The sequence below is a fragment of the Symsagittifera roscoffensis genome, chromosome 8 (assembly GCF_963678635.1).
Source record: "Symsagittifera roscoffensis chromosome 8, txSymRosc1.1, whole genome shotgun sequence".
Classification (NCBI taxonomy): domain Eukaryota; kingdom Metazoa; phylum Xenacoelomorpha; order Acoela; family Convolutidae; genus Symsagittifera; species Symsagittifera roscoffensis.
The window spans coordinates 29825904-29847061 of NC_087069.1; the positions used below are offsets into that span (position 1 = coordinate 29825904).

General features: G+C 31.7%; 1 protein-coding gene across 1 annotated transcript in view; it reads right to left on the reverse strand.

Moving 5' to 3' along the window:
* Positions 1–19241, reverse strand: part of LOC134853389 (uncharacterized) — a 34561-nt gene extending 15320 nt beyond the window's left edge. Inside the window, exon 1 of the mRNA XM_063869381.1 lies at positions 19057–19241. Within this exon, the coding sequence (XP_063725451.1) occupies positions 19057–19140 (84 nt within the window). The 5' untranslated portion in view covers positions 19141–19241. The remainder of the gene's footprint in view (positions 1–19056) is intronic.
* Positions 19242–21158: the final 1917 nt, after the last annotated feature.

Genomic DNA, 21158 nt, shown 5'->3' on the forward strand with positions numbered 1-21158 from the left:
GTTATTTGTTTGACTATTTGTTGGTGTTGTTTGAGGTTCTTGGGACGTTGTTGGTGGGGACTGATGTGGGGGTTGTTGATTAGCAATTTTGGAAAGTTTGGAAAAATTATTTCTTTATGAGGAAGTTTTGTGTTTTTTGTAATATTCTTGAAAGAAAAGTATAAAAATTATTGTTGCTTATGCGACGGTTAGAATAGCTTTTTGTAAACATTTGCGTATTGTCATTATGAGGGATGTCAAAAATGTGAAAAGTTTTATAAAATAAGAAAAACAAGGAATTTTTAGATAGTTATTTGAAATATCGTACCTGAGGAGGTGGTCAATGACTTTGGAAAAATTAACCAATTAACGTAGATTGGGGCTAGGGAGCTAGGGAGTAAAAAATTATGAAAAAGTTGCAAAAAAATATCAGGGAGAGGATGAATATTTTTAAAATGTCGGATATGAAAATTATACAAGGATTGAAAAAATTGGAAAGGATTGAAAAAAGATTTGAAAGAATATTTTGAAATTCGTTGAATGTTCGCGAAAGAAGCATTTGAAGAACTGATTCGTTTCGTCGAATTATTATTTTTGTTTTTTGAGGCTAGTTTCAAGTGTGGTCGGTTTATTTATTGGTTTTTTGACAAGTGGGTTGGATTTTTGCAATTTTTGATCAAAAAAAGTTTGGAGGGCTCTTAAGAGTTTTCCTGGTTTTGTTGTTTTTTATTGGATAATTGTGGGTTTTTAAAAGATATTCGTACTTTAGGCTATCTGATCAAATCCTTCTTGTTCTTTAGGTTAATTTAATTTTTTTGCCTGATGGTTTTTTGAAGTCTAAGTTAGGACAACAAAATTATTGATATTTGTACTGCTTGATAGGGGAGGGTTGTAATTTTGAGATTTTATTTGTTTCAGGTGTCAATTTTTAGCGGTTTGCTTATTTTTGACCTGGAGGTCCTTTAGTTATAGTTAGAGATTGGCTTGAGGGTGATTGTTTGTCGGCTAAAGAAGTCGTGTTAAAAATGAGGTGACGATTCGGAAAAGTTTCTGATTGGCTGAATTTAAACTATTTCGTTCAAGTGCTTTTCAGCATGAATTTTGAGAAAATGTTTGGCTATGAGAACATCTTCAAGAGATAAAAAATTACTTTTAAAGTGGTTTCTGATAATCAACTTTCTTTAATATTTTAGATTGTGGGATGAATGTTTTTGTGATCTTTTCGCGGCTGATTTCGAAATCTCGATGATTGTCTAGGTGGAGATTTTTCTTTTTGATTTTGTGTTAGAGTTTTTTCTTCTAATTTTCGATTTTTGTTTCTGTTTGAGTTATCTTTTCGTTGTCTACATTTTTTGATGTTTGTTTGGGAAGTTCTTTTTCATTTTTATCTAAGGGTTTTTGGATAGAGTTTATATCAGTGCTTTGACTTTGTTTGTGATATGAATTTTTTTGAATAACTTTAAGTCCTGTAAAAGAGTATAATTGAGTCATTTTGCGAAGAGCGTACTCTAACGTAGATTTGCTTACTCTAACGTAGGTTTGATAATTGTTCAATGAGAAGAGCTTCTATTTCTTCAAGTCGTTTCTGATATTCTGTTATCCATTCAAAATTATTCTGCTGTCTAAAAGTGTTGTAGAATGGTCTTCAGTATAACTGCATTTTGTATACGTATTTACTTATGAAGTTCAACATTCCGAGAAAATCTTGTATTTTCTTCTTATTCGAAGGTGGTTGGAGTTCTTGTTTGCAACTATGCGAGATTTTATTGGAGTTAAAATGTTTGTTTCTATAAAATGTCCAGGAAATTTTACTCGTGTTAGAAAAAAATGTGATTTATCCGGGGCTGCTTTCATGTTTTCTTGTAAAAATATTTAATGATATTTTTCTAAGACAATGAACTTTTCTTTTTTTGTTTGTGAATGCATAAAAACATCGTCTAAATATGTGATTGCATTTTTATTGAATATGAGTGGTCGAAAAAAATTACACATAAATGCTGAGAATGCTGCTGGTCCTATGGAGGTTCCATAGAACAGTCTATTGAATTCGTATTGTTGATTTCCAATAACGAAATGTGGTAATCGTCGTGATTGTTCATCTAATGGCTTTTGATTATATGCACTATTCATATCTGCTGTTGTGAAATGTTTACCGTTTATTTTTGTTAGAAATACTTGAATTGGTTCAATACGCAAATTACATTTAGATTCATCAGTGAGTAAATTGAGTTATCTTGCATCCAGAACTAATTTCAATGATTCTTATTTTGCTAAAAAGATAACGGGGTTTATGAACGTATCACCTTTTGGCTGTTCTTCTTTATTTTCTGGAGAAATGATTTCATTTTGTTCTAGTATTTCAAGTAATCTGTTAACTGTGTCTTGTAAGTGAATTCGGACTTTACTTGCTCGTTGTTTTTTGAATTCTGCATCAGGTTTTAGAGGTAAATTTAGTGGTGAATTTACTTTTCCAACATAAAATTTAGATGTTGCGTAAACTTTTGGGTATTTTTATAATAAGTCAGCTAATTGTTCAAATTCTTTTTGTGTTATCTGCGAGTGTTGAAAATAAACCTTGTTAAGATTTTTTGTTGATCTTCCGTGTGTTTTGATATTTGAAATATTGGTTTAAAGTAGGTTGTCTTTGTAAAATAATCTGTGTTTCGTTTTTTATTACTCAAAACAATATTAATTGACAACTCTCCGTTAAGAATTGTTGATTGACATATATCCAATAGTTGTGAAATATTATTTACTCGCTTTTTCTTTTGTGGGAGAAACTGTTGCGTTAGTTTCACAATAACCTAATAGTCCTAGAGGTAGGGTTATTTTATATGAAGAGTTGTTATATATATGTAAAGAAATCATATCTGATTTTGAGTCTTTTATGTATTTGATATATGAAACTGTTACTCGGAAGAATTTATGAATTGGTCTGAACTCAAGGTCAGACATAAAGTGATGTTGTTTATTTTGTTTTTTATCATAATGGTGAACTTGTTTGACTGAGAAGTTATACACATTACCTGATAGTGGTTTCAGGTGTTTCCGTTCCTGATTGTATAAAGGGTAAAATTTAGAGAAAAATGGTGGTTGTTCGTTTAATCTTTGAAAAAATGTTAAAGCTGTGTTTTTCATTCTTGTGTATTTATCTTTCATATGAATTCTGCTATTTAAGATTATTATGGTTGGTATAGATTTAGTAATAAATGTTTTTCCAATGATATTATGTTTTATATCTGTGATGTTGAAGGTTGTTTAAATGGTTTGCTCATGAGTTTGTTTTGTTCCATTGTTCGAGTGGGCACAGGGAAAAATTGGATTTTTCCAAAATTTGTTAAAGTTGATCCTTGTGCGGTTGCTAGTCTGCTTGTTGATTTGAAGGGTATTAATTTTGGATGTAGAACTTTCATTTCATTCCATGTGGGTATGTTGATGATAATTGATTCTGCTCCGGAATCTATTAAAAAATATATTTCAAGGTCTGGTGTTTGAAGTTTTTTGGATTTTGGACTTTCTAAAAGAAGTGGGATTGTCCAGATTTTTTCTTTTTGTAACTGCGAATCTTTAGGTATGTTTTGATAAATTTTATTTGTGCTTGAGCATTCTGTGGGTTTTTCTTCTGTTATTTCTTCTATTTTTTTGTTTTGTTACTTGTTTTAGGTCTTGTATAACAGTTAAAAAGAAATTGATCATGGTTTTGATAAATAATGGAATATATTGGTTGTTCGTATATAATAGGTTCGTAGTCATTTTCAACGTGTATCATGTTAATTGAAATTGTATTTTCTTTGTCACTTTAGCTGTCTGTGGTTTCGCAATTGATGTGATTTAATTGCAAATCTGTGCTTTCGTTATTGTCAATACCAGGGGTGTCTGGTTGAGTTTCTTCAGTTGTTTGAACTTGATTTATTTGCAGCATTTCTTGTTTAGGTGTACTACTCCTACAATTTTGTTGTGAATTTTGATAACGTGTGTTATAACTATGTGGTGACTGAGAGTAGGTTCTTTCTCTATTGTTATAACTTGAATGTCTATTCTGTGAATTATCGCGTGATTTATTTTGGTAGTTGTTATAATTTGATCTGTGATAGTTTGATCTGTTGTTTGAATAATCACGTGATCTATTATTATGTCGTTGATTTCGATTCTTCTAAAAGCTTCTGTTTCTATTGTTGGAATAATTTCTATGTCTATTGTTTGATGAAGTTCTTGATCTATCATTTGAATAGTGTCTATTCCTAGAGTGTGAAAGGGAACTGGTATCAAACGAATAATTTAGTCTGTTTGAGTTTGATCGTGAATAGTTATTTCTATATTGAGTATTTCGACTATTCGATCGACTATATCTGTTTTCTGAGAAACTTCGTGAATTTCTTTGGTAGGGTGATCTTCCTCTATAATTCGTATTATACGGTGATTGTTTTCTAGAGTAATTTGAATTATTTGGAAGTGGTTTTCCTGAACTATTTTTAGTATGAATGTTTTTTTTTCGGGTAAATTTTGATCTTTTTTCATGTTTTGATGAAATTATTTATTTGGTTCTCGTTTTTTTTGTGGTTTATTTTGGTTATCTTGTTGTTTTTGTCTGCATTCAGCAATGCTGTGTCCGTATCTTTGGCAATAATTACACTATATCATAGTCGTTAATATTGTTTAGTTGTGAAGTAGTGGTTTGGATGTTGTTGACATATTGTAGTTTTAGGTTTTCTTGTTCTTCTAATTTAATGGTGATCTCTGCTTGTTTTAGTTTATCTACTAGTTTTCTAAAGTGTAAATCTGGTTCACGGATTGAGGAAGGATGTGATGCTTTCTTTTTTATTGCTATTTTTCGCAATTGAGGTGTTAGAGTCGTCATTAAGATTTCTGTCATCTTTGTTTTTTTTTGTAATCAGGAGTATTGAGTGAGTATGCTTTTCGGGCTAGTGTTTCTATTCTTACTGCAAGTTGTTTATTTGTTTCATTTGGTAGTCTACGAATCTCATTGCATGAAACTTTTTGACGATGTTTGTTTCTTTCTGAATCAATTATTTTTAAGAATTCTTATGTGAATTTTTCCAATGTGATTTTTTTTCTATAGGTAAAACTAAAAACAATTTTTGGGCTTCACCGTCAAGTGTGGTTTGAACTAAAGCTGTGTGTCTATGTATCCAATTTTGATGAAGTGGCGCGTTTACTGGTTCAGGTTCTACATTTAAAATTAAATTTGCTGTGACTGCATTAGATAATTTTCTACAGAGTATTCAGGGTCTGTGCCAGTAGTGGTTTATTTGATGGTATTGGTGATCCACCCAGTAGGTATGGATACATAGTCATTTGCAGTGATTCTGCGGCAGGTGGCATTTGAGAAAAGTTTGTAAGTTGGATTTTTGTTATTTCATAATGTTGTAAATAATATGGCAGTGGAATTTCGTTATGCATTTGAGTTGGTTGGTATGATTGTGTGTTAGCGGGGTTTTGTTCTTGAAAATTACTGTTGTAAGATGATGGATTATTTCTAGGTTGTCGTATTTGTTCATTTCGAGTGTATGGTTCAAAAATATCTGGTTGGTCAATGTAATACTGTAAGAACGAGGTCTTTGGCTTGAATAAAATTTTTAATGATTTTGATTATAGTATTCTTCATCATCTGATGGAAAATAATTTGGCGTATAATAATGAGTTTGATTTCTGGTATGATATTTATTTGTTTTTGTTTTTTGTTGAAAAAATGAGTATTTTTGCACTTTGTTCTTGTGAGGATCGTGGTTGATTATGAAAATTTCCTGAATTTGAAGTCGTTTGTGGTGTTTTTTGACTTTGTGAAAATAAGTAATTTTGAGTATTCGTTTTAGAAGGTTTTAGGTTTTGTTGTTTTTGGCCATTTACATAGTTGAAATTTTGTTCTGCAAAATTATTTCTAATTGATGTTTGTTCTTTGTATGATGGTTTTGTTACTGGTCAAAACGTTGGATAACCAGATGTGAATGTTTTTGTGCACATAATCTTTGTGAATAGAGATAGTGCTAATTGCTTGACTTGATATATCTGTTGGTATATTCATAAATGCTTCATGAGACCATTCAGGGTCCCAAACATAATCTGATTGTTCTGCTAATACGGTTTCGTTGTCTGTATTTTGTGATCTAAAATTTTTTCTTGATTGTGCAATAATATCAAAATGATGACTAAAAAAATCGATTATGAACCATGCAAAGATTGTTTGTAAATCGTGTTTAACATGTTGTGTTATGTCAGTATTTGTTAGATCGTCGCGGATTGCATTTAAAAATTTTGAAAATCTGTGTATTTCTTGTCGTACAATTGTATGTCGAGATGTTTGAGTTGGTGAATTCAGTTCTAATATAGATAAATTGCTATAGATAAGTGAGATACATTTGCGAATACTGAGTTTGCTCTTATTGAGCTTTGGTGTTGTATACTTTTGATGTATTGTGTAAAAACTTTTGAAAATTCAATATCTACATCATCAATTTGAATGAGATATCTGTCATTAAATGCATTTGGTGATTTGATTTCTTTTGTTTAGATTTCATATTGTGATGTGAGACTACAGATACGTGTAAGATAGTGGTCAAGAAGTTGTCTTTTGATTTTTAAATCGGGAAAATCTCTTTTAAACGGACTTTCTCCTTTTTCGAATAAATTTGTGATTAAACTTTGGCAAAATTGTACCTGTCCTCGAGCTTCAGTTAATGAATGTTTTAAAAATGGAAGTACTGAATTTTCTGGTTTATCTTCATTTCGAATCATTTTTGTGTTGTATGACTGTTAGCGTGTAATTTTCAATGTGTATTATTGGTTGATTCCACTTGTACAAACGTATTAGTTTAATTGTGTAGCAGTTTTTCATTCTACGTTTCCCTTTTATTGATGCTGGTGACGTGGTTTCTGAGTCAGTGAAATATATTTGATTGTCAATTTGATGGTTTTTGTTTTTTGGGTCTTTTAAATTGTGAAGTTTTTGTATTGCGGTTGTTTCTGATTCTGAGACTGCGCTTCTTCGTTTTGAAAATCTTTTCCTTCTAATTTGTTTTTGTTTGTTAATAATTTTCTTTTTTAGTGTTCGTTTTTTTGTTCCTATGTATCCTACTGATTGTCTGTGTGGTGTGATTACGAGGTCGTATCTTTCGTCGTTGATTAAACAATTGTGTATTATGATTGTTTGTTTGTTTCCTAAATTGTCTCTTGACATAAGGTTTAGGATGTTGGTGCAAAATCTGGGTTACTGATTCTAATGTCTTAAACTGTTAGTTCTTACAATTTTTTGTGGTAAGCTTAACTTGGGTCGTATTGTTGGGTTGGAGTGAAAAGCGTATATTGATTCCTGAGAATGATTTTTACTTTCTCGTGACTAATTCTAAGCTAAGATAGACCTACCTAATCTTACTTAGGGGTTGTGATTTGTGATCAAGGGTTGGAGAATAGTAAATCAATCTACAAGTTTCAGGTATAGTTAGAACGCAAGTAGTTCGTTAGATACTATTTTATGACTTACTAAGTTTAAGTGTTTTAGCCTGGGTCATCTAAGAGGAGGGGGATCAAGTGAAGGATGAGTAACCGAAGTTCTTTACTGCTTATCTTAATTACATTGGTCAGTTTTTTGAAAAATTTCTGTTAATTCTGGGTCTTTGATAAGGGTTGGGTAGTGAATCAACGTTTGAGGTCGTTAGACACTAATTAAATTGGGAGGGGGAGAACAAAATTGTTCTGTTTGATCCAACGATAGGACCTGATGATCAGAATTTTAGATATTGAGAAATTTAGAAATTCAGGTATAGTTTAATTTAATTTAAAGATCCAAGAGAAGCCTTGATGATCTGTTATTTAAAATGAAAATGCTTAAGTGAAATCAAGGATAAGCCTTGATAGTTTATTGATAAAAATTTAGGGTTAAGTTTTAGTTTTGATGATTGTTACTTTTTGAGATTTGCTGTCATGTTGTATATGATGAAGCTGGGATGAAGAGATGAATTTTATATACTAACAATGTATGATTTATACCAACTAATTTTTTTATTTAATATTCAAAAATTATTTTTTCAAGATGATATTTAATTTACAGCTGATTTAAGGTAAATGACAAGTGTTGATTTTATCAGTCGTTATTGTACAATTATTAGGTTTAGCGCCATGAATGTTATTGAAGATAATTCTTCAAAGTATTATGTCAGTTAATGAAAATTTGAATTTAAAGCTGGTAGTAACCTAAATAAAAAAGTTTGATCTCGTTTTTGTCGTAATATCATGAAATTGATTGGTAGATTTCTTCCTAGTCGTATGTCGTCTCTTGTTCGAGGTCTTCTTCCAATACCGGGTAGTTCTCGTATTGCTCGGAATATTGGATCTGATCTATTGAGTCATAGAGACATATCTACTAAGTTTTTGTCATATAACATTTTTAAAATATTGTATTTGTCTAATTCTAATCTATTTTTTTTCTGAATCTAGGTTACTTAAGGTCTGTGTGAGACTTTTGGTCGCACAAGATGAGTTATGTATTGCTTACTATACTCATAAAATAATTTCAGATAAAGTACACCGTCTGCTCGTCACGCTATCTTTTTTTCGGCCGGATAGATTCGTGCTACTTCTTTGTGTAATACCAATCTTAATCTCACTCTTATATCTCCTAGTCTCAATAGATCTAGTGTACACCGGTTTGCCCGAATTAGCTCCAGAATGAGAACAACTGTATTCTAAGTTCAATGCAAATTTTTCTGGTGTTGAAACTACAAGTAGTTTCAACACTTACAAATAAGTGGGCTGTTAGTTTGATGGAGTATGATTGATTTGTATCTAATACTTTATAGAGATAGAATATCATAATAATAACCAATGATAAATAATAGTTGAGATCTGGTTCCAAACAAATGATGCCAAAAAAATGAAAAATCTGTGATACTTTTCTGAACTGAAGTATTTTTCTTTTTGTTTCTTGCATATCTCCTCGAGATACTAAAAGTAGGCCGAAAGAATACTGTTGAAGTTACAGTTCCTCATGTCGAACATGGTCACAATGAAAAAAATTTGAGGCACTCCCAACAAGGTAAATTAAAATTTTCAAATTTACTCAAACCGATCATTTTGTTTCTCAAGATTTTTGTGCGCTTTGACAAAGCAAACTTCATAAAAAGAGAGCAAATTGGATGAATATGTTGTCATCAGTTCTATTTGAAAAGACTAATTGAGCGCAACTTATCTTTTTTTCTACGCATTGAACACTACAGATAAAGGAATAGTTAGCGACCATGACTTACAACACTTTACATTAGATTCTGATTCTTTTATAAACTTCAAGTTGTTTTGATGCCATTTCAACTGACAATCAGCCTGTGGTGAATTTGGTTCAAAGTTGTTCATTATTTTTTTTCATATCTGGATTTGATTAAATTCAGCTGTTCTAGATTCCATATCTAGATTCCATATCTTGATTTCATCTGGACTTTTTCATATCTGGATTTGATTAAATCCCCATTCAAATTGTTTTTTAATTAAACAACCGGAAATAGTTATTTAAGAAGAGAGTTTCGTTTGCTTGACTGATAATTAAACAACCGGAAATAGTTATTTAAGAAGAGGGTTTCGTTTGCTTGACTGAACGCTGACGGCAAATAGTTATACTTGGTTTCGTTTGTTCTTTTTCTCAAACCAAAAAATAAAATATACTTACTCAAGATCATTTCGTCAGAATTGTTGACATTGCAAGAGAACTCATCAATCAGCTAAGTTCTTGCTAGCTTCCATCAACCTTGCTAATCCTGCTGTATCTTACTGATAGACCAAAGAGCCGGTGTCACCCATCATTGATCAACTGAAGAAGGAAATCGCAAACATCCTATAATCTACACTCGACCAGGCAGTAATTGGCATCAAAAAAGATATCTTGAAATCTTTCTCTACTGACATAAACCAAATGCAGACTCGAAACAATCTAAAAGCCCAACGTGAAGCTGAGAAGCTAGAAGTTTACAACAGACAGGATAAGGTTAAATTTTTAGAAGCACGTGAAACAATAGAAAAAGGAAAAAGTCGAGAACCAATTGAAACATTTCTTACCAAAGTTCTAAGTATTGCAGGCAGTATAGATGCTGGTATAGATGAAAGAGATAAATCTAGAACCCACTGACCTCCTTCAAAGTCTGGCAGAGTCAAACGAAAAAATAGGCCGATTCACCCGGCGGATTGCAAAAATTCACCTTATAAAAATAAGAAAAGTCTGATGAATAGCGGCCATTTTCAGAATTTAAAGATTTTGAAGACATAAGAAGACTTCAAGCTAATTTTCTTGCTAGGATGAAAAACGATAAGAGAATCCACTTTTGCTCGACGAGAGAAAGGATCATGCAATTTGTGTGGAGTGAAGATGGGAGGTTTTTGAGTTTTCCAATTGTTGAAGTGGCAGATTGTTCAATAGTGTTTTTGGCCAGCGACCAAGTCAAGAAACATCCTAAATATCTCTATTCTTTGTCATTTAAAGGTGCTAATACTACTTCTATTTCATTTTTCTTTGTCAAAAATTCTTTCTATAAAAAACACCATGAGGATATAGAAGCACTTCTTAATAGTCTCGAAACTCCAGTACATATTTGATGTCAACATAAACTCGGTTAAATGATAACGATAACAGGGAAATGAAAAAAAAACAGATTTCAATTTAAAATTAGCCAATAATAGACCTACCAGAGGAGGAGGAACAATGATATGACTGATTGATGAAATTACTCTAATTGACCAATTGCAGGTTAGTTTACCCGAATCAAATGTTGTCGAGTTCTCAGGAAAATGACTTTTCATTGTAGTGTCATATGTACTAATTAGGTATGATAAAATAAAGTTTGTAGACGAAATAGACAAGGAATTGGATCTTTCAAAAGAATACAAAATTCCAGACTGGTAACAGTGGAATAAACCACGGAAAATGTAACATGGTTAGTGTACCACACAAAATAAACTGAGTACATTGTATTTAAGTTTTATAAGTGCCACCTAAATTATATGATCTTAATAAGTCTGGAACTAGAATCAGCAACAGCTCAAAAGCGTGTTTTTTGCCTATTTTATAGTAAGGAGTTCTAAGTTTCATACCATTCAGATAATTGCGAGTGAAAGTTGTGCTGATCGTTGTACAATTTTATTGAAGTTTTAAACAATTTGCTCACGAGATTTTTCAACCCTTTCCTATCGCAATATTTGTCGTTTCTTGTTAAGACAAAAAAATAGCAGCGAGTTTTTAGCAGCCTTAAAGTTCCACATAGAAAATTCGCATATTGTCAATATGGACAACGTTAATATCGGCTTTATTGAACTTAGGAGAAGTTTTCTTTCTACAATAAAACACTTTCCTCCTTTAACAAAACCCATAAAACAGACGAAACCAATTACACCGTAGTTCAAAAGTAGTCCAAAAACTTCTATAGTTAAGAAATATAGTTTCATAAATTTTGCAATTGTGATGAAGATAACATGGTTAAAATAAATAGGTTTACTCAGGAACGAAGAAAAGTTGCAATTTTCTTGAAAAAGACCAAAAAGATTTCTACTACTTTAAACTCAGTAATTGCATAGGAGATGCATCGAACTATTTACTTCAAAAGAAAATTTGAAAGCATCACACAAATTTTATGGAAAATAAAATTCTTACTGTTCAAAAACTCTTTCTGTAAGATTAACTAGAAACTGTTGTTGTTCTCAGAATCAACAACAACCGATTTTTTTTTTGACTTTTATTTTTTTATTAATGACTTACGTTGATCATACAAGGAAAACGAGTTCTCGTACAATTGATTTTCCGTTCTGTAACAATAAAAGAAAAACATGCTCATTGACATATAGAGGTTCCAGGTTATGAAACCTATTGAGTGTCAATAATATTTTTCCTGAAATAGTTCAGGTTATGTCCAATAATGAAGAAATTTAGTTTTTTTTTCATTAGTTAAAGGATAAATTTATACTTGTTAATAATGATCTAGTACATAGAATACTTCAACAGTTTTCCCATAAAAAAAAACAAATTGAAACTTTTAATATAATGCTATTAGAAGCTGATTTGAAATTCTGAATTTAACCTGAAAATATGGCTGTCTTTTTTTCTTAGTTTTTGAGAAAAGCCTTTTTTGTGAAATTTGAGTGATTTTTAAAAGAAAAAAGAGAAAAAAATTTTCCGATTTCTTTTGGTTAATTTATAATGAGACTATATAAGAAGTATGGCTCTGCCCTCGTGGTTTGAAAATACTGATCTGATAAATTACGATTTCTGTTCGACTCGAATTTCAAATTGATTGAAAGTACGAATTTTTCAAAAAAAAAATGAATAAAATGTTTCATTTCTTTCATTTTTTTGAAGAGCGAGAACTTTAGATTAAAATCATGGTGAGACGTTTACATTAAGCTAATCTTGAAATAATGTTATATATGAAAACTTCCTTAAATGGACCATAACTGTATTTTGTTCTTTTAGTCTCTGATGAAAATATTTTATGCCAGATATTTATTTGACTCAAAAGTTTTATGTTTTAATTTGAGTTATGTTTTGGTCAAACCGAGAAATGCTGAGGAATTATGAAAACAGTTCATAGATGATTTGCTATGCTACACTTAATTTCCTTAAGGGGATGAAGTTAGGCAATCCGATTTTCACCAAAAGTTGCCAAATATATATAATAAAACGTTCAATTCTGAAGCCCTCTCCAATGATAACCCATCCATTTTTTTTAATGAAAATATTTTTTAATCGAAATTCAATAAAAGAAACTTTCAAAGACTTTTGTAATGAATATGATTGACTTTTTCTTCCCGCGATAATCAAGATTTTCAGAGTTAAAAAGGACCTTCGAAAAAACTAACTTTGATAGTAAGAAGTAATTTTTGTTAAATTCGTTATATCAGTTTTTTGTTGGGAAAATGGAAAGTTTTTTTTTCAAAAAGCAAATTGAGCAACCATTGGGTTATTAGATAACACCTGTCGGTTAACCAAAATTGTGAACGATTTCCATTTAGCACTGATTTCAGCATTTAGTTTTTACCTTGAATTTCAACAACCAGCCATTTTTCACGATTAGAGTTTTAATCTAATTGTTGCAATCAATTTAATAAATAGCTTCAGAGACTGCTAAGGAGTTCGACAAATGATGAAAACACCAATCAATAATGTGCCCAAGCTACGGTTTCATAATCAAACCCCTACCACAAAACCTGACAAAAAACATCAAAAAAATGTCTCAGTCCATGTACGGTGGATGATGAATATGCAAATGGAGATGATTCGACCAAAAAAATAGAAAATATGATTTCTATGTCAACAAAAGAGCCGGTGTCACCCATCATTGATCAACTGAAGAAGGAAATCTCAAACATCCTATAATCTACACTCGACCAGGCAGTAATTGGCATCAAAAAAGATATCTTGAAATCTTTCTCTACTGACATAAACCAAATGCAGACTCGAAACAATCTAAAAGCCCAACGTGAAGCTGAGAAGCTAGAAGTTTACAACAGACAGGATAAGGTTAAATTTTTAGAAGTACGTGAAACAATAGAAAAAGGAAAAAGTCGAGAACCAATTGAAACATTTCTTACCAAAGTTCTAAGTATTGCAGGCAGTATAGATGCTGGTATAGATGAAAGAGATAAATCTAGAACCCACTGACCTCCTTCAAAGTCTGGCAGAGTCAAACGAAAAAATAGGCCGATTCACCCGGCGGATTGCAAAAATTCACCTTATAAAAATAAGAAAAGTCTGATGAATAGCGGCCATTTTCAGAATTTAAAGATTTTGAAGACATAAGAAGACTTCAAGCTAATTTTCTTGCTAGGATGAAAAACGATAAGAGAATCCACTTTTGCTCGACGAGAGAAAGGATCATGCAATTTGTGTGGAGTGAAGATGGGAGGTTTTTGAGTTTTCCAATTGTTGAAGTGGCAGATTGTTCAATAGTGTTTTTGGCCAGCGACCAAGTCAAGAAACATCCTAAATATCTCTATTCTTTGTCATTTAAAGGTGCTAATACTACTTCTATTTCATTTTTCTTTGTCAAAAATTCTTTCTATAAAAAACACCATGAGGATATAGAAGCACTTCTTAATAGTCTCGAAACTCCAGTACATATTTGATGTCAACATAAACTCGGTTAAATGATAACGATAACAGGGAAATGAAAAAAAAACAGATTTCAATTTAAAATTAGCCAATAATAGACCTACCAGAGGAGGAGGAACAATGATATGACTGATTGATGAAATTACTCTAATTGACCAATTGCAGGTTAGTTTACCCAAATCAAATGTTGTCGAGTTCTCAGGAAAATGACTTTTCATTGTAGTGTCATATGTACTAATTAGGTATGATAAAATAAAGTTTGTAGACGAAATAGACAAGGAATTGGATCTTTCAAAAGAATACAAAATTCCAGACTGGTAACAGTGGAATAAACCACGGAAAATGTAACATGGTTAGTGTACCACACAAAATAAACTGAGTACATTGTATTTAAGTTTTATAAGTGCCACCTAAATTATATGATCTTAATAAGTCTGGAACTAGAATCAGCAACAGCTCAAAAGCGTGTTTTTTGCCTATTTTATAGTAAGGAGTTCTAAGTTTCATACCATTCAGATAATTGCGAGTGAAAGTTGTGCTGATCGTTGTACAATTTTATTGAAGTTTTAAACAATTTGCTCACGAGATTTTTCAACCCTTTCCTATCGCAATATTTGTCGTTTCTTGTTAAGACAAAAAAATAGCAGCGAGTTTTTAGCAGCCTTAAAGTTCCACATAGAAAATTCGCAAATTGTCAATATGGACAACGTTAATATCGGCTTTATTGAACTTAGGAGAAGTTTTCTTTCTACAATAAAACACTTTCCTCCTTTAACAAAACCCATAAAACAGACGAAACCAATTACACCGTAGTTCAAAAGTAGTCCAAAAACTTCTATAGTTAAGAAATATAGTTTCATAAATTTTGCGATTGTGATGAATATAACATGGTTAAAATAAATAGGTTTACTCAGGAACGAAGAAAAGTTGAAATTTTCTTGAAAAAGACCAAAAAGATTTCTACTACTTTAAACTCAGTAATTGCATAGGAGATGCATCGAACTATTTACTTCAAAAGAAAATTTGAAAGCATCACAAACTTTTATGGACAATAAAAATCGTACTGTTCAAAAACTCTTTCTGTAGGATTAACTAGAAACTGTTTTTATTCTCAGAATCAACAACAACCGATATTTTTTTTGACTTTGATTTTTTTATTAATGACTTACTTTTATCATGCAAGGAAAACGAGTTCTCGTACAATTGATCTTCCGTTCTGGAAAAACATGCTCATTGACATATAGAAGTTCCAGGTTATGAAACCTTTTGAGTGTCAACAATATTTTTCCTGAAATAATTGAGATTATGTCCAATAATGAAGAAATTTAGTTTTTTTTCATAAGTTAAAGGATAATTTTATACTTGTTAATAAAGATCTAGTTTATAGAATACTTCAACAAGTTTTCCCATAAAAAAAACAAATTGAAACTTTTAATTAATTGCTATTAGAAGCTGATTTGAAATTCTGAATTTAACCTGAAAATATGGCTGTCTATTTTTTCTTAGTTTTTGAGAAAAGCCTTTTTGTGAAATTTGAGTGATTTTTAAAAGAAAAAAGAGAAAAAATTTTCCGATTTCTTTTGGTTAATTTATAATGAGACTATATAAGAAGTATGGCTCTGCCCTCGTGGTTTGAAAATACTGATCTGAAAAATTACGATTTCTGTTCGACTCGAATTTCAAATTGATTGAAAGTACGAATTTTTCAAAAAAAAAATGAATAAAATGTTTCATTTCTTTCATTTTTTTGAAGAGCGAGAACGTTAGATAAAAATCATGGTGAGACGTTTACATAGTGCAGCCTTAAGCTAATCTTGAAATACTGTTATATATGAAAACTTCCTTAATCTTGGGAGTTTTGGGAGTTTACTAAAATTTTGGGAGTTTACTACCGCACTAATGCCGCAGAGCAAATCAGTACTGCCTCAGAATTTTTACAGCAACCTTTAGAAATGCAGACATGTTACAGTCCTCGAACATAGACGACTGTGGGGCATATTTCATCAAAGATTCAAACGAGAATTCATTCTGCAATACAGGGTCAGTGGTCAGTTTTCATCATCAATGCTTCATCGTACCCACATTGGCAAAAATAAGATGGCAATCGATTATAATGGATTTTAATACAGATTTTCTGCTAGTAAAAATTGATTGTATTTAACCCAATTCGACAGTAAAATGGATAAAATAGGAGTTTTATGCATTTCAGAAAAATCGATTTTTTAGTCTAGAAAATGGATTTTTTTTGCGGTATAAAATCGATTCTTATCGATTGTAATGCTTTTTCTCAGGACGCAAAAAATCAATTATATTGTCTAAAAAATTGATTTTTTTTAACTCTTAGTAGCATGCTGTTTGAAAACTCAAAACAATAGTTGAATTCAAACAAAACGACACAAATTTAAAAAGATCATCGTTTAATTAAAACAAAGGATGCGTCTCAGGGAACCTATTTCAAAAAAATATATAATTTACAAAGATACTGGGTTTTTTCCAGTTTTTTTTATTTTTACCCCCCCCCCCCCCCCCACAATGAACACCAACTCACAAACAATCAAAATCTTGTTTTCCTCCGAGCGATGTTCAAGATTTTCAGAGTTAAAAAGGAACTTTGAAAAAACTAATTTTGATGGTAAGAAGTAGTATTTGTGCAATTCAATATATCAGTTTTTTGTTGGGAAAATGATTTTTTTTTTTTGGAAAAGCAAATTGGGCAATCATTGGGTTATTAGAGAACAACTGTCGGTTAACCAAAATTTTGAACGATTTCCATTTAGCACTGATTTCAGCATTCAGTTTTCACCTTGAATTTCAACAACCAGCCTTTTTTCACGATTAAAGTTTTAATCTAATTGTTGCAATCAATTTAATAAATAGCTTCAGAGACTGCTAAGGAGTTCGACAAATGATGAAAACACCAATCAATAATGTGCCCAAGCTACGGTTTCATAATCAAACCCCTTATCACAAAACCTGACAAAAAACATCAAAAAAATGTCTCAGTCCATGTACGGTGGATGATGAATATGCAAATGGAGATGATTCGACCAAAAAAACAGAAAATATGATTTCTATGTCAACGAAAAAGCTGGTGTCACCCATCACTGATCAACTGAAGAATGAAATCGCAAACAGCTATAATCTGCACTCGACCAGGCAGTGATTGGCATCAAAGAAGATATTTTGAAATCTTTGTCTACTGACATAAGCCAAATGCAATAGGATTATATTGTTTAAAAGGATTATATTGTTTAAAAAAATTGATTTTTTTACTCCTTGTAGCATGTTGTTTGGAAACTCAAAACAATAGTTGAATTCAAACTAAACGACACTATTTCAAAAATCATCGTTCAATTAAAACGAAGGACGCGTCTCAGGGAAACTATTTCAACTCGAGAAAGTTTGAAAAACAAAAAAATTACGAAGATACTGGGTTTTTCCATTTTTGGACAAAAAATTGTTCTTTCCAGTTTTTTTCGATTTTATCCCCCCCCCCACCACAATCAACACCAACTCACAGACAATCAAAATCTAGCGAGAAAAACTAAAATTTGCCCATATTTTTCTTTTATCAGAAAAAAATATCAGTTTTGGTCTTATTTAGAGGGTTTTATGTTGTTTTTTTTTAGATTTTGGTCATTTTCAACAAAACAAGACACGTAACAAAATTTTTTTGCAATTTCGAAGTTTTTCCTAAAAAATTTAAGCGAATTTTCAATGGATTTTTAGGGTATAATGGATAATCTCTATAAAATGTGTATAAATCTGTATAAAATCTGCATATAATCTGTACCAAAAACGCATTTAAAAAGGAATTTTGGTAACTATCGAATCGATTAAAATAAGTATAAATTGCAATCGATTGTAATCGTATTGATAGTCAAAAAATCCATTATTTAGTGCATAAAACTAAACTAGCTTGCTGAACAGTAGATTTTACTTGCGATAAACTATTGCAATCTTAGTTTTGCCAATGCGGGTAATGAACGACAGAGGACACTTACGAAATTTTACTTTTTGTTAATTATGCACTGTGCTTTCAGATTATGAGATTTGTTCAATATTAAGGCCGAATTTTTTCGGTTATATAGTCTAGAGGTAACAAGAGTGACCAAAAGTAGCGTGTAGAGCGTTTATAGAGGGTGCGAATCTGGGCAGTGCCTGTTTTACGCAATTTCAAAACAAATAACTATCTCTGTATTTTCACTGATTTTGCTATGATCAGAATTAAAAGAGTTCTAAGACAGTACTGGGGTAGAACTGAATCAGTAATGTTACTGTACTGCGGTTTTTGTCACAGAACTGACACAGAACTGGAACATTACTGAATAATTGTTGAAAGAGTACCAGTCCGGGTTACTACAACAATCTCGGTTTTGCAACTAATCGCGAAAGTGTGTTTTGCCATCCATAAACTCCACTGCATAAATGGTGTAAATGTTTTGATTACATCTCAAACAGTTTAGAAAATTCAATTGGTAATTTCTCGGGAATCCACAGAAATTAAATTCATCTGAGTTAGGCATGCCCGTACCCAGTAAATTTTCTAAGACAGATATGAAATAATCTTTTTCTGATCTAACTTTCAGATCTGAAATAGGTTATGAAATGTTTAAATAACGCTTGGATACTTTATGGATTGGTGATTTCAGATCTAATTCAGGTCTGAAATTTTCTTTTTCTTGATTATTTCGGATCTGAAATTTTCCATTTCAGATTCAAATTTCAGATCTGAAATTTGTAAATTCTTATCAAGATCTGAAATAAAGAATTTCAGATCTGAGAATCAACTAATGAAAGAAATAAAGAATTTCAAATCTTGCACAGAACATTCGCTGGGTACGGGTGGCAATGTCAATTTATGAACAATTGTTGACGCAGTTGCAAAAGTAGATAGAAAATTTCGGGGCATTTTTTCTCGACAACTCATACATTTTCATTTTCAAAATATTTAAACTGTACTCTTTATTTATGCTCACCTGGGGAGACTCGATTGAAAACTTTTCCCTGACCAGGGAGATGATCTCCAGAGCACGGTCTTCAGAAGGCCGTTCCAGGTTCATTTTGCTCCAAAAGTTTCTCTTTCCCACAAATTCTCAAATTCAGCTTCTGGACTTGACAAATTATCCAAATATCAGTTTATTGAAGAAAAAAAAGAAAAAGAAAAGTGTTCAAAAGTGCGAGTAAAGCTCTTGTTTTTCGAAAACCCCAATTTCGTTTTTTTTCTTATTCATAAAATTGAAATTTTATAAATCATCAACGTCAAAAACTGATTCACGAAACTAACTCATCAAAAAATATTTAGCTTGCAAGAAGTTAAATCGAATTCAGTGAAGTTGAATTAAAGATATTTTCCTGTGCTCGAAGGATTATTTTTGAACTAATAATTCTTTCCAAGATTAATTATTCTTATTTAATCACTCATTTTTCTTCTCTCAATGAAAATTAACTTCATCGTGACTGAATACTCTGTTTGAACTTTCAGAACAATTCACTCCAAATTTGATTGAGCATCACTTCATACGCTTCTGTTTTTTCAGCGATTTCACTTGAAAGCGACACAGAGTTCAGTTTTTGTAATATCAACCGAGTAAGAGCCAATTCAAAAGCTCTTAAATCAAAGTAAAAAATTGAACTGTATTCAGTTTATTTGCCGTTTTCTGCAATATCTTAGTTTTCTGCAATTACAGCTTTTTTTGTAGGAGTTTCTGAGTTCGTGTCAAAACATTATTCAAAGAAGATTTTTTTGTACTCGTTGAACGAGTCAGCTGAAGTTCTGAGTGAAAAGGGTTTCTTAAGTTTTAAAACTGTGATCAACAACTGTGTTCTCCTGAATTATTAAAAAACCTCGACGTTAAGCTGTTCTTGAGCTTCAATTAATTAGAGGAAAAAACTATAGTCATACGATTCCATTCCCGATAGTTGTTATATCGTTTTTTGTCAAAATCTTGGTTTTTTGACTTTGCGGACCAAAAATTTTGGTATGTGCAGACCGTGGTGATTGCGTGCCGAACGTGTAGGTACGGACTAATAGTTGGTATGACCCAAGCGCGAATGCATGTTTTTTCTCGGGATCTCTCCAAGCCCTATAAATACTGCATTTGTCAAAACTTTCGGAGTCAATTCTAGAGCTCGGAGACCTCGGAAGTCAATTTGATCGACCTAAGAAAAAATCGAAACATTTTAAAAGATTTTTTTTTGAAACCCAACCTCCCTTGAGAAAATCCTAGATCCGCCGCTGCTCTCAAGAGAGTTTAAAAAAAAACAGTTTGTCAAAATTGCCACGAAAGGACGTTTAACCGTTTTAACTCAATTTATAGGTCGCCAACTCAATTTATAGGTCAAATCTTTCCAAAAAAAGAACCATTTTAGAAAAATTTGACCTATAAATTGAGTTGGGACTATAGCGTATTTTCCTCTCTCAAATGCATTGTATGTTGGCGCCCAAGGCGTTATTAAAAAAATTTAAGATTCGAGTAAAGCTGAAATACCGCAGGGGGGTGGGGGGGTTGGGTCGTCAGGGGGTTCAATTCCTGTGAGAGGAGTAAAATACCCCTGACATGATCAGACCGTGGTAGATCAAGTAGAATATTTTTAATCTATAGAAGAAACCGATCGTATGTTCAGTTCAAGGATGTCAAACCTAATTGCATGTGGATTAGGGCTGGGAGAAGCTTTGTTTCTATTCAGATCGTGGGTGATAAAATGTTTATTTGTTACAGCTAATTCTACTTATGCACAGATAAAATGCTACGTTAAAATTGAATTAATCTCAAAGTTAAATCATTAAAAAGTGAGAAAGCGTTATCTCCGCCCGAGAGAATGAGTACATCAATGTCATAACGTCAGTACCAGTTATAACAAATTGCAATTAATTAAAATGGTAAGATAAAACTACTGCAAATCACAACATTTCCTTGATAGGAAAAAAAACTAAATACTAAATTAAAGGTTACTGACCCTTTTCTCCCCCTGAAGGAAGCTGAACGAAATTTAACAAACTTCATTCGATAAGCACTAGGTTAAGTACTATCAATAAGACGACAAAAATAATGTTTGATAAAAAAGCAGTTAAACTAAT